Raw genomic sequence first — 16,200 nt, 5'->3', positions numbered from 1 at the left:
ATGTAAAAGTCGTAAAATGTGTAAGTAGAGTGATATGGATATGTATAAGTAGTATAAGATAAGTAGGTAGAATGTATAAGTAAGCAAAGTGTATAAGTAGGGTATTATGTCAAAGTTGTGAGATGTGTGAGTGGAATGTATTTGAAACAGTAAGACGCTTCTGCGAAATCATATTGATTCTTTGATCAGAAGGCATGAGTTCCTGCACATAGACCTCCAAGAAAAAAGGACTCTGATTACAGCCTCCAAAAGGGCTTCTTTGTGCCTCTTTCACAACTTCCTTGCACCTCTGGGTTGTCTTCCCTGACTCCTGAAAACTCATTTCTTTTCAGTGGGGTGCTTGAGGCTTTACCCTCCTTCACATGGAGTTGCACTTGGCAATGCAGGCTGCAAGTGAGAAGCTTAGAGCTGACTCTTTATTACAGTGTCTAGTACATACTGTGACAGATGAAGGTCTAGAAAGCTACGTGAGGTTGACACCAAGGTGTGTAAGCACTAGAGAGGTGAGAAGCACAGAAATATCTGCAGCTTTCCTGAAGACATGTCTTTACCTGTGTTTTTCAGAAACTGAAGTAGTTGTCTGGTTTTTGTACTCAGACTGAATTTGCTTGGCTACACTTAGGCCCAGAGATGTAGCTGTTGAGAAGACTGGGGAAAAATAATAATTTGGAAACAAGATAACAAGGGGAAAATAGGCATGATTTTAAGAATTGTAAATTGGAGTACAAATACACCTTTCATCTTTTAGAGATGATACCATTTTCATATTCATTTGGAATAAATTTTGGTGTTTTTTTTTTTTTTTTTGTTGTTGTTTGTTTGCTGGTATATGAGCTTTCTGCTTTTTATTGTATCTACAGGATCCTGATTTACAGCTGTGTGGGAAAGTAGCAGTAACTCTTAGTTAAAAGCAAGATTCCTATCTGAGGTGTTTATGCCTTCAGACTTCTTCTCAGGGCCAAAACATCTTTCTATTGGAACTACATTCTTGTGTTAGTTTCTGTCCTAGTTCTGGAATGAATTTGGCTATTCTTTGGCAGTCAATACAAAAACTTACTTCTTCTGTGTTTTTGTTGAGATTGCTGAATTTTTTTTCCCCCTGGAACAGCACATGGACAGACACAAACTTCCCAAAAGTACCTTTGGAATGAAACAAGCTTAAATCAGTGACTCAGTCACAACAGCTTTTTCTGATATTTTTAGAGATCTTTCTCCTTAGGAAGTGGTCCTGTGGCTTCAAAAGTAATGACTGCAGAATTGGATCCAGGCTTGGATTCATTGCAGGTTCATAAAGGGATTATTAACAGCTGCTTCTGTCAGTTGTAAATTTTGTCACAGAATGTTGGGATTTGGCCATAAAGGTGAAAATTTCCTTTGCTAGAGTTACCTGAGGGAGACAGCCCTGACTGGAAAAAAGGCAAGGCTGGAGCAAAAGGCTAGGTTCATGTTTACCTGAATATTTCAGTAGTTTGCTCTGAAGGGATGCAAAGCAGAATTAAAGCTGTCCCTCACTCTTCTGGGAAGATCAGATGGTAAAAATGTTGTTGAACTGTTCTCATGAGAGGTGTTTGGTTGGTGAGTATTGATTCACTATGGAGTGTTTCTCCTGAATTTTGATTTGTATCTGCCCCACAGACTAGGAAAAAGAATTGGCTGTGGCAGATGGTAAGAAAATGAAATCCTTGGCTGAAAGAAGTATCTGTGACCTGTTTGGGAAGATGGAGAAATCTATCACTAGGTGACAAGTCCTGTGTTTGGTAGCCCCAGAATGTATTTCACTGCTTGAAACTGCTTGCATAACAGCAGGGAGTAGAATCCAGCTCTGAGGTTTAAAGTGTTTACTCTGTGAAAATCCTCTGAGTTCAATTTTCTTCAGATATTTATGATCCAGTGAAAATTAAATTGTGGCAGAAGGTTCATGAAGCATGAACATATACATAAGAGAATGCACACAGTTGGATATTCACATCTGCACATTTTCCATTAAAATCCTGACTGCCTACTTGGGGGAAAAAAGTAATTGGCTCAGAATTACACAACTGAATTTAGTTACTTGAAGTAATTAGGACAGTGTATGTGGCTTGTGAAGGGGCCACAAGGGTGACTTTTTGTACAGAATCATAGCTTCTAACTTATTAAAAGATGAAATGTATAAAATGCCTCCCTTGTTTTAATGACCTGCTGGGACTAAAGCAACTTGTGGAACTGGAACTACAACTGCTCTGCAGTATGATAGTGGTTCACAAAGAACTTTGCAAATAATATTTTGAGTCTATCAGCATACCAGCTACTTTGGAGATCGTGTACAGCTGTGAAAGAGGGGGCACACTGCTCTGAAGTGGCTTGCACAGAATGGGGTATGAAGGGGCTAAGAACCTACAGTTCTATTTTCAGTAGTGTTTGTGTACTTTTTTCACAGAGAGAAAATAATTTAATCCTTTGCGGCAATAGGTCCTTTTGGAAATACGTAAGTCTAGCACTAGGTTTGCCTTGTCCTTTTCCATTTGTTGGGTAATGTGTGGTGGTTATCAGTAGTAACATTTGGGGATGTTAGAGTTTTAAAAGATTTACTCTTACCAATTTTTATTAGAAGTTTGGGGTTTTGGTTTTTGGGGTTTTTTTTGTGGAATACTGTGTGAAAGATGCTGTGTGTACAATACATAGAATGGTAGCAGAAGATAAACTGGCCTGGATTAAAAAATAACAGTCTTGGGAGACATAGAAATGCTAATTTTGGGCTAAATTGCTAGCATATACTTTGTAGTAGACAAAAATTGCAGAGCAGTAATTTCCTGGCATTCAAACATATATCTGAGAACACCTGTTATTATAATTCCAGCTTTATGTTCCAAGTGAATAGAATTCAATAAATATTACATTTTGTTGTCATTTTCTGTATACAGCCTTCAGTTTCAATTTACATAAACCATATGCTGTGGAGTGTTTTGCTGCTTCCTCTGCTTATTGTTCTGTGTATTTTCATGTACATGGCAACACCTTGAATAGATTTGCTATCTCTCTGAGGCACCCCCTGAATGAGGGGATGTATTCCCCGGATTTATTCTTCCAGTGTCAATTGTTTTAAAAAGAGTATGACAGTCAGATGACTTGGCAAATATACAGAGCCTGTTTGTTCCATGCTTGGTGATACTTGTGTTGCCCTGGTATTCTAGATTGTGTGTCTTTGGCCAACAAGTCAAAATATCATAAAAGTTTGTTCAGCCCATGCTGTGCTTCTGAATGCCTTGATCTAGCAATCTGTGTAGTGCTGTGACAGGCTGGGAGCATGAAGTTAGAGCATGTCTTGATTTTCATATGGTACTGATGGATAAAAATATTTGACAGTTGGTAGTGCTGCATTTTCCCCCTTTCCTGCTACTTCTGGTTGTTTGTGAATTGTACTTTCCTACTGTTTCAAGTAATGCTTAGTAAGGCAAATATTTCATTTGGTTACTATTAAACCTATTAATATGATTTTAAAGCCGGATTTTAGTTTCTACATTCACATCATAATTTTGCAGTTGTAACAGGGAGGGGTAAAATACTGATTTGTTAGCTATGTTAAAAAGAGAACTTTTGTTTATCTTGTGTCTTAAAAATGGGCATAATTAAATCATTGCTAACCAAGAAAACGAATTATAAGTGCTTTCACTGAAATACTTAATTTGCAGGGTTTATTTACAAGAACCCAGGGGATAATGGGAATTGATCCTGTGATGGGTGCTTAATTTGATGCTTCTGGTGCATGCAGTGCTCTAATCCTAATGACTTTCAAACGATAGAAGAAATGAGTTGTATTCATCTACCATCACCTGAGAATCTTGCTTGCAGGTATCAAATGCTGCAATCAGTTGAGAGGACTGATGGAAACTGACAGCATGTAATCTCGTTCCAGTGAATCGGTGTGCTTCCAGCACGTTATTACTTTCTTTCAACACCTGTAGATTTTGCACTTTGATTTTCCTCTTTCATAGTCTTTCAAACTCTCCTTCCTAGACCCATATCTCTTATGCAGGCACAGACTGGTCTGTGATTGATTTCTTGATGTTGGAGAGTTGCAGAATGGCTCTCACAGAGAGAGAAAAGATCCAAAATGGAGGGAGATTCTTTGGACATGCAGCTACCATACCATACATGCCATAAGACTGGGTATGATTTGATTAATGGGGAGGAGAACTAGGGAGAAAAGGAGCGAGAAGCCTTGTGGTCTCCCCCTTTCTTCTGTGCCCTATGGAGCAAATATTCAGCCCATAGCCATAAAAACTTTATATGGTTGTGCATTATACTGGCAAAGACAATTGGAAAGAGATTAGTTCTGCTTTGTGAAGTTTACTGATGTTATGTCTCTTTATTTCTTGATTCTTGTCTCATTTGTCTTTAGAATGATCCTTCAAATAGAAAATCAGAAATAAATTCATTTCATCCAGTTGATCAGAAATTTACTGCTGACAACTACATATTAAATATGCTGGTTTGTGATGAAGATTGAAAAACCCTTTTCTTTGGCCCCCATGGCAGACTGAAGCAGAGATGGCTTTTGTTTGTCCTCCAGCCCAAGCCTGTTGACAAGTAAGGATGTGGAGATGGGGATGCCTTTGTAAGCCCAGTCCATTCTCAAGGCTAAAAGGATTCTGCTTCCCTTATCAGGCAGTAGTATCTGAAGCAAACAAAAAAGGGCTCCTGAGCGAGGAGATATCTTGTATGACATGTATTCAGACAGAAATTGCCATGACCTCTGGGTTACCTTTGCTTATGTAAGGCAGGGGATGGCAGAGCAGGAGGAGGGAGACTGCTGCCAGCCCCAGGGAGCAGTGTGGGCAGGGCATGCTCTGCCCACTTCCAGTAAATTAAAAAACTTTCTGAGACAGTGCAGAGTGGCCTTAACTTCCTACTGGCATTGACATAATCTCATATCCGGTCATCATAGCATTTATGCAGTCTGGTCAGAGACAAACTTATCTTCTTGAGACATTTCCATAGTATTCCCTCAGCTTGTGGAACTGAGATTCCTGAACCAACACTGACTAATTTCAATCACAGAATCACCAGGTTGGAAGAGACCTTCAAGATCACTGAGTCCAACCCATGCCCTAACACCACCTCAACTAAACCATGGGACTGAGTGTCACATCCAATCTTTTTTTTAAACACATCCAGGGATGGTGACTCCACCACCTCCCTGGGCAGACAATTCCAGAACTTTATCACTCTTCCAGTAAAAAACTTTTTCCTGACATCCAACCTAAATTTCCATTGGTGCAGCTTAAGACTGTGTCCTCTTGTTCTGTCATTTGTTGCCTGGAAAGAGACCAACCCCCACCTGACTACAACCACCTTTCAGGTAGTTGCAGAGAGTGATAAAGTTACCTCGGAGTCTTCTTTTCTCCAGGCTAAACACCCCCAGCTCCCTCAGTTGTTCCTCACAGGGCTTGTGTTCCAAGCCCTTCACCAGCCTTGTCGCCCTCCTCTGGGTGCATTCAAGTGTCTCAATGTCCTTCCTGAACTGAGGGGCCCAGAACTGGACACAGCACTCAAGGTGCAGCCTCAGCTCTGAAGGTAGTGTTTCCAAGCACTCAGTGAGCTGAAACCATGGATATATGGAACATCACACAGTAGGAAAATGTTATGGGTATTTGATGAATCTTTTAAGTTTTTGACCTACTACTTGAGTCCAGCAAGCTTGGGCCCCTGTAAATTTCCATGCTGCTTCAAGACATCTGTTGCTTTTCATCTTTTTTGGTTTTCTGTATGGTTGGCTCATATTAACAGAAAAGGAAAAGACATGCTTTTATATTTCTGTTGGAGCTGTTTTCAGTGCTAGAGTTGCCCATGTGTGCACTTGGATTCCAGGACTCTCTCCTGCCACTGGCCTTTTTTGCTCTGTCTCTGTAAGTATGGCACTCTTGCCTCTCCTTTTCCCTCTTAACTGATTTTTTTTTTCCCTCCCTGTCACTTTACAGTCCCTTCCAGACCAGAAAAGCCCAGAGGAACAGTAAGGTCTAGGACTAGAATTACAGGTGACTCTCTTTTGTGCCAACCCTCTAGGGCTCGCTTCTTACAAGATTTACCCCCCTTATTTCTTGAGGCTGGGCTCCACTTTGCAGAGATGGGATGGCAGGTAGCTGCCTCCTCCCCTCCCTGCTAAAATCTGGCAGTACTGCAGTTCACACTTGGAGAGATGGAGGCTGCTTTTCCTCTTACAGCCTACTGGAGTTATGTCAGTAAACCATGTGCATTGTGTTATGGGAAATATTTAATGCAGCAACTTTCTTAAAAGATTATTTTTTTTCCCTTGGTAAGCATTATATGCATATTAAATAAAATATTACTTCAACAAGTCACATGTACTACTAGCAGCATGCACTCACAGGGATGCTCATTATACTCTGCTGGTTTTAAAGGGTCTTGTTTTTGAACTGGTAAGAATTGCTTCTTGCATTTAAATGCTATTTCTAGCTTCTTAGTCTCTGGGAAAATATTAATTTTGAGACCCATAAACCAGAAGAAAAAAGCTTTAAAAGCACACAATCTAACATCTCCTGGTTGTTTTCTTAAAGCAAGGTCCCCAGTTCTGGGGATTCTTAGTTTTAAAAAATACTGAAATTCTGCTTTGACTAGTCTTGCTCTGCAGCCTTGTACTTTCTACAGCCATTAAAACCAACCTTGGTTTTGGTTTCAAAACTTGAATGTTAATACAGTTAATTAACTTTTGGCATGGTAAAATGGCAAGAGTATTAAAATGTTTTTTAATTTTTTGTCTCTGTGTTGACTGATTGGATTGTTTGGATGTCATTAGGCTACTTATTTATAGCAGGAGTATGAGCAATGCACTATAAGCAGGGGAAGTAATTCCTGGCTGCTTTAGCTGGAAGTTCAAATGTTAATTCTTGTAAGTGTTTAAATTGAAGGAAAGCATCATTTTGTTCAATTCTTCAGTATTCCAAAGAAATTGATTACACAAGTGCAATTTAGGCAACAACCTTAATCTCTCCTTTTATTATGCAAGTTGATAGTGCCAGTATTAGCCTGCAGTCTTCCTGGCTTGTTTATGAATGTTGTACATTGCTTTGCAGTCACTTAATAATATTAAATTTCCTGAATTGACGAGAAACTGTTAAATTATTTTTAGAATAAGAGCCCAGATATCCACAGCATGGAGATAAGTCCTGTTTTATAAAAAATACATCCCCAGTAGAAGGATATATTTTGCTAAAGGTGCCCTAATGGAGATAGTGTTTAATCTTTTCTGTTGTCTCTGGGTTTTACGTACATGACTGAGTTCATGATTCAACACACATGCACCATTACCACCCTCTTAACCACTCCATGCATTAAAAACCCAATACTTCCTGACAGGAAAAAAAATTAGGAGCGATCCTTCCCTCCTAGAAGATATCTTTATTATAGACTGGTGTTCTTCCTGCACCAGAACTCAATAAAAACTCTTTTTTTTTTTTTTTTTAAGTCTAGCTCAAGAACTTGACCGTTGTATTGATTTTTACCTCGAGAACTGTGTCTAGAACTTGGGATCAGCTAGGGAATTTGTTCTGTTGGGTCATTGTCATGATTTAATAGCTGTGGAGCCCTTCTAGCCTCTGTGAATGGAGCCTGCAACATCACCAGGGCCTTTATACAGTTGTCGTGACTGTGGTGTTTATTAGAAATGGTAATTGGCTGCTCAACGTCCTGCGACTGAGAAAAAAACAGAGTATCAACCCCTGTAGTATCATTGTGGTTTTGCATCTCCTATTTCTACCCTAGCAGCCAGAGCAATGCTCATGCCTGGAACTTTTCTAGTTTCTGCAGTTTTCTGCCCTTCCAAGTTCAAAGTATATTTTGGGTCTGGCTTCAAGCCCAGTGGGTGTAAGACTGAAGAAATACTCCTGGGCTTATCAGTGACTGAAGGAGGACATTGATTTAATGATTCTGGTTTGCTAGATATATGGGGATTTTGCTGCATGTTAGCAGTTAAAGATAGGTTTTAAGTTTGGGTGGGGTTTTTTTGAGTTACATTTCTTAAGGTTGCCTACTGGTAATAGGTGGACATGCAGCTGTAAGTTTTATATGAGTAAACTGAAGAAGACTGTGATACTATCACTGATGGTCCATACTTTGCTATTAATTGGAATTGTGTTAAGTTTTTAAGAGAGAGTGTTCTGCAATATTAATATGCACCTGACAGAAAACAGTGCAGAGAATGTATTTACAGGAAATACAGCTAAAATTATTTCCAAAAAGGGAAATTTAATAAAGTGGAAAACAGATTGAAAGTACTGGTGGGCTAAGCACTACTGGTATGTTTTAGCTGTCCCTCAGATTTTCCTCACTAGGGGGCTATGGTTTGGTGTCAAAATACCAAGCAGTGGCCTGAGAAAGCAGATCAGGTCATTTGTAAATCTGCTTTTAAAGCAGAGAAAGGCACAACAAAATCATCCTCCTTTGCTGTATCTGTAAAAAGTAATAAAACTGGAATAGTGCAGGATGATAAAAGGACTAAATGAATGTGCTTAATGAATGCCTGTGTGAAGACTTAAAAATAATTTGGTGGAAACAGAAAAGTTCTGAGGTTTTCTTTGGCTACTATTTTGCAGTTCAGACTGGCTGATGAGTATAATGGTCTTGCGGGCCTTAATATTCATTAATTCAAATCATGTCAGTCATTATCTGTTCTTTTTACTCTTCTTTTTTTAGAAGAGGTGGTCATTTATTTGATCAGTTCTTAGTGAGGTGGCTCCATTTGATTTCTCAGTATAATTGCAGTTTGTGTACATCTGCAAGTAGTGATTTTGAGTTTTGCTTTTCATTGTTTCTTGTTCCAGTAAATCAGTCACAGAAGAAAATGTGGAGTCATCTGAGGGGAAGATCTAAGTAGCCTGCTGGGCTGTCTTCAAATCAGATATCTAGCAGACTGGTCTGGAAAGAACAACACCATCTGGATATGGAAAGAACCCTTAAGATGTTTTTGCATCACAGAAGGTTATTGACAGGGTAAATGTGCGGCAGTAAGGCTTGCCAGAAATCTCTGAGCTGGTCCATGTGCTTTCCAGCAGCTGTGGGTGTTAAAACTTCCTGGACTAACAGCCTGCAGCTGTGCTTTCATTAGTTCCCCATGAGTTTCGGCTCTCACTGAAGTTCAGTTCCTAGATGTTAGGACTACTTGGGGAAAAAAAATGAACCTCCTTTGATTTATTATTTCAGTTCCCTGGTATGAATCTGTCCCAAAAGTTTTTCATTGTCAGTAGCTGAAACATAGTGTTTTATCCAGTCTAAACTAGTGATAGCTTACAAGGTATGGGTTTAGCCATCTAAAAAAATCAGCTATTTTAACTAAAACTGTTCTTAAAGCCTAAAGACTAAAATTTCTGCTCATGATTTACCAGACATCTCCCTAGCAGATGTTAAAACCTCTCATTAGGAGTAAGGCTTTGGACAGTTTCATTCCACCACTAACCTAGTAGAAGCTCAGATGATACCTTAGATTAGCATTGCAAAGGCAGTGGATGTCACATTTAGCCTGATTACTTACTTATTCAGTGTGGATAGCCATTACTTACAGTGAAGGTGCTTGGGAACAGCCTTTGGAATAATGGGCAACTGGAATAATGTGTCTGCTTTTAGCTAGAATAAGCTGCCTTATCAAGTCCACTCCTGCGATCTGTGCTTGTTACTCATTTTAAGGTCTAAATCAGTATTTTAGCCCCAGCACAGCTAGTGGGACTGTTTTTTCAGAAGCTCTCTCTCCGGGCCTGGAGGAAAGAATTTGATCTCATCCCTCTGATTTGAGGAAAAATTATATTGCATTCTGCTATTCACTTGCACTCTCTCACCACGCTTCAACAACTGTCTTGGATTTGGGGAGCTGTAAAGGATGCTTTCAGTGTGTTCTGTTAAGCAGAACCTGTTCCTGGGGCTAACCCAATCTAAATCAAAATGTGAAAGTGAAGTTGAAAGAAAAACGGCTTAAAAGCCAGCCTGTGCTGTAATCACCCAGTGAACCTTTCCCCTCTCATTTGAGTTCATTATCCTAACCTGAGGAAGCTTAAAATCAGACTGAGTGCAGATGTTATCAAATACGACTCTGCATTCTGTATTCAGAGCTCTGTGCCGCCTCCTGACTCTGCTCCATTTTTAGCTTTGGAATAATGTAGCACTTGCATGATTTATTACACAAAACATTCTGGCAGCAGAAAGGATCAAGAGTAGGTGGGGTCATTATAGCTGTTATCTAATTCCTTTTGAATGTTAGAGAGTATTAAATTTAAAAAAAAAAAAATTTAATGTGTGCTCCAGGGTTTCCATTTTGTGTTGAAAAAGGAGTGGATTATCCAATAGCTAGTTGACCTTCCCTAAACAAGGTAAGATCTGAATGCTGGAAATCAAAAGCAAGAACTCCCAGTAACCTCAGGAGGGGCAAGGGATTTAACTCCCTTAAGTGTGACTACAAAAGAGACTTCTCCCCACTCTCTGGAGGGTAGCCTGGACATCTCCCTTCCCAGCCTGTGTGCCTGCTTTTGTGAGAACAGAGGTGGTGCTAGAGGAAAACAGGCACTCTCTGCTACATCTCTTCCTGGTGTGTGACTCCCACAGGAGACTCCCCTCAATCTACCAGGATCATGGTGTGAGGAAGGAGGAGGTAGGTGGGGACAAACTCTTACGTTTTCAAGAAGCCTCTGCAGGCTGCAGTGAATAAAGGACAGCTAAACATGGGAGCATGGGAAGTGCTAGCAGCTGTCAAAAACCTCATGTTCAAGCGCAACATTGTTTTTTACCAGTCGAGAGATCTCATATTGGATGATGCAGTGAGCCACTTGTCGTGAGAACAGGGAGCAATCATAGCTCTAATCCATATCTGTGGGTTAGGTAGTGGGGCCTAGGAGAGAAGTGTCACCATCTGAAATATCCTCAGCAAGGAGAGCACTGCAGCACCTCTCCTGCTTCATGTCTTCTTGTGTTGGATTTGGTGGCTTGAGGAGACCGTGTATCACACGGATGGGCTGTGGACAGTACAAGTGCCAAACATGGCAGAGGGACCTGACCAAAGAGGGGTGTGAGGTAGGAGGCAGCATGAGTCTTGCACTCAGTGCAGAGAACACGTGCTGTGTCCTCATTGTTCAGCTCATGCAACCCACAGCATGATGCAGCTAATGCAGAGAGCAGAAATGAACTGGCTGTGAATAATAGATCTAGAATATTTTGGAAAACTAGCACTATAAAAATTTTAAAAAGGTGGTCGCACGTCTTCAGAAAAGCTTGCTCTGCAGTGCAGAAGCAATGAAGATTTTGTTACTCTTTTGTTTGATCAAAAAGTGCATTAATAAAATTATTCAGTTTATTCTTTTGCTCATTCTACTAGCCTGAGAACAAGACATGGAAGAGTTTTAGGCATCTCCAAGCACTCTAGTCTATTCAACTTTAAGCTTGATTGTGTGTGACTGTGTAGGGAGGAGGAACAAAGGCTTTATTTTTCTCTCATTTGCCTTAGTAATCTTGCAATGAAAAGTCAAACCAGTTTATATCTTTTTATAGGATTATAAAGAAAAAGTACATAATTGGAAAAAGAGCAAACCTTGGCCCTCCTTGTAGTTTCTGGTCCCTGCACAGTCTCCAGCCTTTTCACTAATATTGAGCTATTAAAATTAATCCTAGAAACATTGCCCACATGTCTTTGGTCAGAAAAAGCAGCCTTCAGAAACACTGTAAGTACTGCAAGCCCTCCTGCACCTTCTGTCCATCCTAGACAGATGGAGTGAGTGCATGCTCATGCAGTGCAAGAGGCTTTGCATTCATGCAAGCGGAGGAGTCATCATCTCGTTTTGAGGAAGGTTCTCAGGCTATCTTTAGCAGACAGACGACTGCTGGGTTGCACTTATTGAAACAACCTTCTAGACTGACTTCAGTGCTGTTGAGGTCCTTGCTGCTCAGCTCATGCTTTCGCTTCTCTCCAGGGGGTAACTCCTACAGCTGCTACAGGAAGGCAGAAACCGTCTACTTCTCCAGGCTAATGGTACCTACTTAACCCTTCTCACCTTGTTGGGAGAATTTTATCATTCTGGATTGCTTAGGGAACACTGTTTACTTCCTGAGTACAACTTAACTGTATTTAGATAGTGCTGTTACTTGCTTTTCCAGCCAGGACTAGGTGGTCAGCTCTGGTTGCAGTCTCCGAGTAAACATGTTCTCCAGATGCTCAAACACTGTAGTTTGAATTGTCTTTTGCCCTCTTCTCTTCCACAACAGCAAGCTGTGCTGTGCATATGCTAAGCAAGTAGTAGTCAGCCTGCAGAGGTGACTGTTAATGTAGGATGGAGTGTTTGTATCCTAAATGTCAAGAGTTTGGCAGTAATAACTACCAGTGATTAATTAGATGACATGAGGTGTATGTGATAATAGTGGTATTTACTAGAGTTGTTGTACTTTTGAAATTTATGAAAGATTAGAAAATAGGTTAATCAGTATTTCCGTTGTTCGTGTTTGCAGCTCTTACTGTGACCATTGTTGTAGTCATGTGGTTTAGTGTTAAGTAGTCATGCAAAGAGCAGGGAGTTGGACTTGATGATCCTTTTGGGTCCCTTCCAGCTGGATATTCTGTGATTCTACACAACTTACAATTATCCTTCATTTTGGAAAAACAGAGGAAGACTTGCATTTGAAGTGTTCCAATATATTTGTCATGTTCCTCATTTATCTCTCGTTTTGCAGGGGCTCGTTTTAGTTTTCATTGGTCAAGTTAGCAGTTGATTCAGCTTATGACTTTAATATCATATGCTTGTGAAAAGTTGGCCAGGAGATCACTTTCACTGTTGCTGACTCAAATGCCCGCATACAGAATGCAGTGGTATAAATGGGTGGTATAAATTTATAAACAGTCCTTGCTTGTTTCAGCTAGTATTAATTTTAAAGCAAATTAAATCACTAAAAGTTGTCATCTTCCTTTCTTTAAAAGTCATATAGTTTTCTTTTCTGATATAATAGCCAGGATACTCTATACCATAAGTGTATTCTTATTGTATTGACTGTAAGAGAAGACAACAGAAGATTTCTTCAAAATCAGAACCTATTTCTGGATTTAGTGACTCTTTAGATTCTGAATAGCAGTTGAGAATGCAATAACCTGGCATTTCAGTGGTGCATTTCTTTTGCAGAATAGAAGATGTGACCTGAAAGTGGAACAAGTTTTTTATTTCTCTTATTTATTCCCTGACTGCGTGGTCATCTGTAGCAAATGTATTTTGTGGGTAGGGCAAGGCTGATTTTTATAAAGCAACCCTAATTAGGAAGAGTTTATGTGAGCAGCATATGCATAGAGAGGACAGAAAAGAGCTGACATTACGTGGGTAAGAGTTGGGAAAACTGAACAACAGTTCAGTGCCAGAAAACAAACAGATGGGCAACAATCAATTTTTAAAAATGTATTTTTGGTTCGTTGTTTTGTTTTTAAATGTGCTAAGAAGCACAATGCTGGGAGTTGGGCAACCCAGTGAGAATTCCTGCTCTATTGTGGTATATTTTGGGACTGACTGCCTAACTACAGGTATCTGAATCTTAGACAGACAGCCCAGGTCCGTCATCTAATAGCCAATGGCAATCAAAGGGTTTTAAATATACAAAAGCCCCCATGTAGTGATGTAAATAAGACGATTTACAGTCTGTTTAAAATAAGATGATTTATAGCCTCTAAATTTTGTCAAAATACACAAAGATAGCTCAAATAATGAGTTACGGGAGATGTGTATGACTGGTTTTCTCCTGGGACTGCAAGATTTTTTTTTTTATTATCAGTATCTAAGCATCAGGCTATAGCCTGTTGATGAGAACCTCAGGGGTACTGTGAAAGAAAGCTCCTGCTAATGCTTTAACTGTGCCATCTCGTCTCTGCTCTATGGTGGGATCCCCAGGGAACATTTCCTCCCTGTTAGATATTGCTCTCATTATGCTGTGTTGATATGTTAGCAAAATAGATGTTGCTCCTGACAGTCTGGGGCTGTGCAGTGTCTGTACAGTTTGGTGTCTGGCAGGATCTCTCTCTGCAATACAGTGCAGTGCTGTACTTGGGAGCACACAGGTAGAGAGGCCCAAAGACAGATCCTAGACAAACTAATTCTTGTTTATCTATCCTCTTTGATAAGCTGGGGTATCTAATGACTGTTGTGTTTGAGCACACGGTGGTGATATTTTTCACTTTTTCCTACACTTTTATTTCTTCAAATGCAGCTCTGCTATGGTGCCACAGAGGACAGTGTCCTGACAGGACCAGATGATCCTCTCAGAAGACTGCAGAAAGCTCAGGTTCCACAAAATGATATATCACTATGCCCTTGTTTTAACAATAGCCACTCAGGGATTAAATGCATGGGCTTCAGTATCTTAAGCCAGCTCCTGTTCAGGTGACTTTCATTCTTGTTCAGTGTATCAGGTGGCAATAACCAGGGAAGCCAGTTACAGAAGATGGCTGTATGATCTGGTTTAATAGTTTTCTGTGTGCGCGTGTGTGCCTGTGGGCTGAAACACAGTGAGACTTGGGCTTGCCTTCCATGTTTCATCCACTCATGTATGTGTAGCTCCCTGTCTGTATAAGGATCTCAGGACAAGAGGGAATGGCCTCAAGCTGCATCAGGGTTGTCAAGCACTGGCACAGGTTTCCCAGGGAAGTGGTTGACTCACCATCCCTGGAGGTATTGGCACAAATGTGTAGATGTGGCTCTTAAGAGACATGGTTCTATGGTGGACTTGGCAGTGCCAGGGTAATGGTTGGACTTGATAATCTTGGAGGTCTTTTCCAACCTAAATGATTCTATGATTCTAAGAGTAGAGGTAGTGCACCTCACCTGTAGTAAGGGAACTTTAACCAGCATTGTCAATGATGTGCTAGGGCTCTCCTGCATCTGCTCTGCAAGAAGGAATGCTGCAAGGTCTCAGTTCTTTCTTAGGTCCTCCATTCATTTTTTTTGTAGAAGGAGATTTAAGAAATAGTGTCTCAAATCCACAAAAAGGGATAATTAACCTAATAGTGGAAAATGCAGCATGTGTTAAAAACATATAGGTAAAAGTAGGTTCTGAAATCCTTGGAGAGAAACTAACCTGACTTGTGTTTGGGTTTTGAAGTTCTTAAAAGTAATCCTTTGTGCTACCATCATCATTGCAACCATCAGTGAGCAGTTGCTCTTGGCTTCCCCTGACTTAACATGGTTACTCTTGAGAACACCGAGACTGTAGCATTTACTTCCAGTTCAGTTTTGTCAGTCACTCCATCTGAAAGGCAGCAGCTCCCGTCTGGCTTTGGAGCCTTGTCCATGAAACTATGCATCTGTTCATACCTCTTTGGGAGATAGAGGTATGCTGGGTTATTCTCTAGCCTTCTACTACTCAAAATTGAGATTCATGTAATGATTTAAGTCACAAATAGGAGCCTACTGGAAACTTTACCTTCTCTTTGCACTTATGCACCTTGGAGAATCTGTGTTGAAGACTGAATTACGTTTCAGAGAGTAAGAGGTTGGGACACAAAGCAAGAGCTGCCTGCCCAGGAAGGACAGGACTTGATCCTTGCATCTTCAGTCTGTCCTAGTGGGCTAAAAAAAGTCCTGAATGGAGACTAGTCTTAGTGCAAATCATAACCAGGCCTGGGATTTGCTTCCTCTACAAACTCCTGAGGTCAGTGTTTGTTCATGAGCCTCAGAAGAAGTCATCTCTTCACTGCAGGGATTCCTGAATGACTTCTGTGTCCCATATGGTGCAGGAGATCAGAGCTGTGTGTTGTGGTGTTTGCTGACCTAAAATGTCTGTGCTTCAGTGAACTGGAAAACAGCAAAAAATGGAGCAGTTTTTTGTCAGAAAGGCCGATGGACTGCCTCAGCACTGAGTTTAATGCAAGCCCTTGTCGTGTTAATTAGGTGTTAATTTGAGTTCAACAGGGGATGCAGTATTAACCAGGTCCTTGTTGTGCTGTTATTTCTTTATACAGTTAATGTGACACCAAATCCCACGACACAGTTCACTCCATTATTAATGGCTTTCACCGCTGAACTATTTTTAGCCTTGTAAGAAAATGCTTGAGAAAAAGAAAGGAATCCACTGGCTGATAAATGTGAATGCTTAAACAGGGCTTTCACCACAGCAGTTTCTTACTGCCTTCGTTGTTGGCTACACTGGGTATGTATAGGGACATGCCTCCACATGACTGTGTTTTTCTGGGAAATGCCT

At 40.4% G+C, this 16,200-nt stretch overlaps 1 protein-coding gene across 5 annotated transcripts in view; it reads left to right on the top strand.

Annotated features, from left to right (window-relative positions):
- TMCC3 (transmembrane and coiled-coil domain family 3) overlaps nt 1-16,200 on the top strand; it is a 128,718-nt gene that overhangs the window by 28,962 nt on the left and 83,556 nt on the right. The window contains exons 1-2 of one of the 5 annotated variants that reach the window (XM_069000192.1): nt 811-1,575; nt 2,420-2,467. The exons of 3 other annotated variants lie outside the window; for them this stretch is intronic. In XM_069000192.1, coding sequence (XP_068856293.1) covers nt 1,558-1,575; nt 2,420-2,467 — 66 coding nt within the window. In that variant the 5' untranslated portion in view covers nt 811-1,557. Of the gene's footprint in view, nt 1-810; nt 1,576-2,419; nt 2,468-16,200 lie in introns of those variants that run through there. One more of the 5 variants, XM_069000212.1, reaches the window with a different exon arrangement.

Source organism: Aphelocoma coerulescens, chromosome 1A, assembly GCF_041296385.1.
Source record: "Aphelocoma coerulescens isolate FSJ_1873_10779 chromosome 1A, UR_Acoe_1.0, whole genome shotgun sequence".
Lineage (NCBI taxonomy): Eukaryota > Metazoa > Chordata > Aves > Passeriformes > Corvidae > Aphelocoma > Aphelocoma coerulescens.
This window is presented reverse-complemented; position numbering and strand designations above follow the sequence as displayed.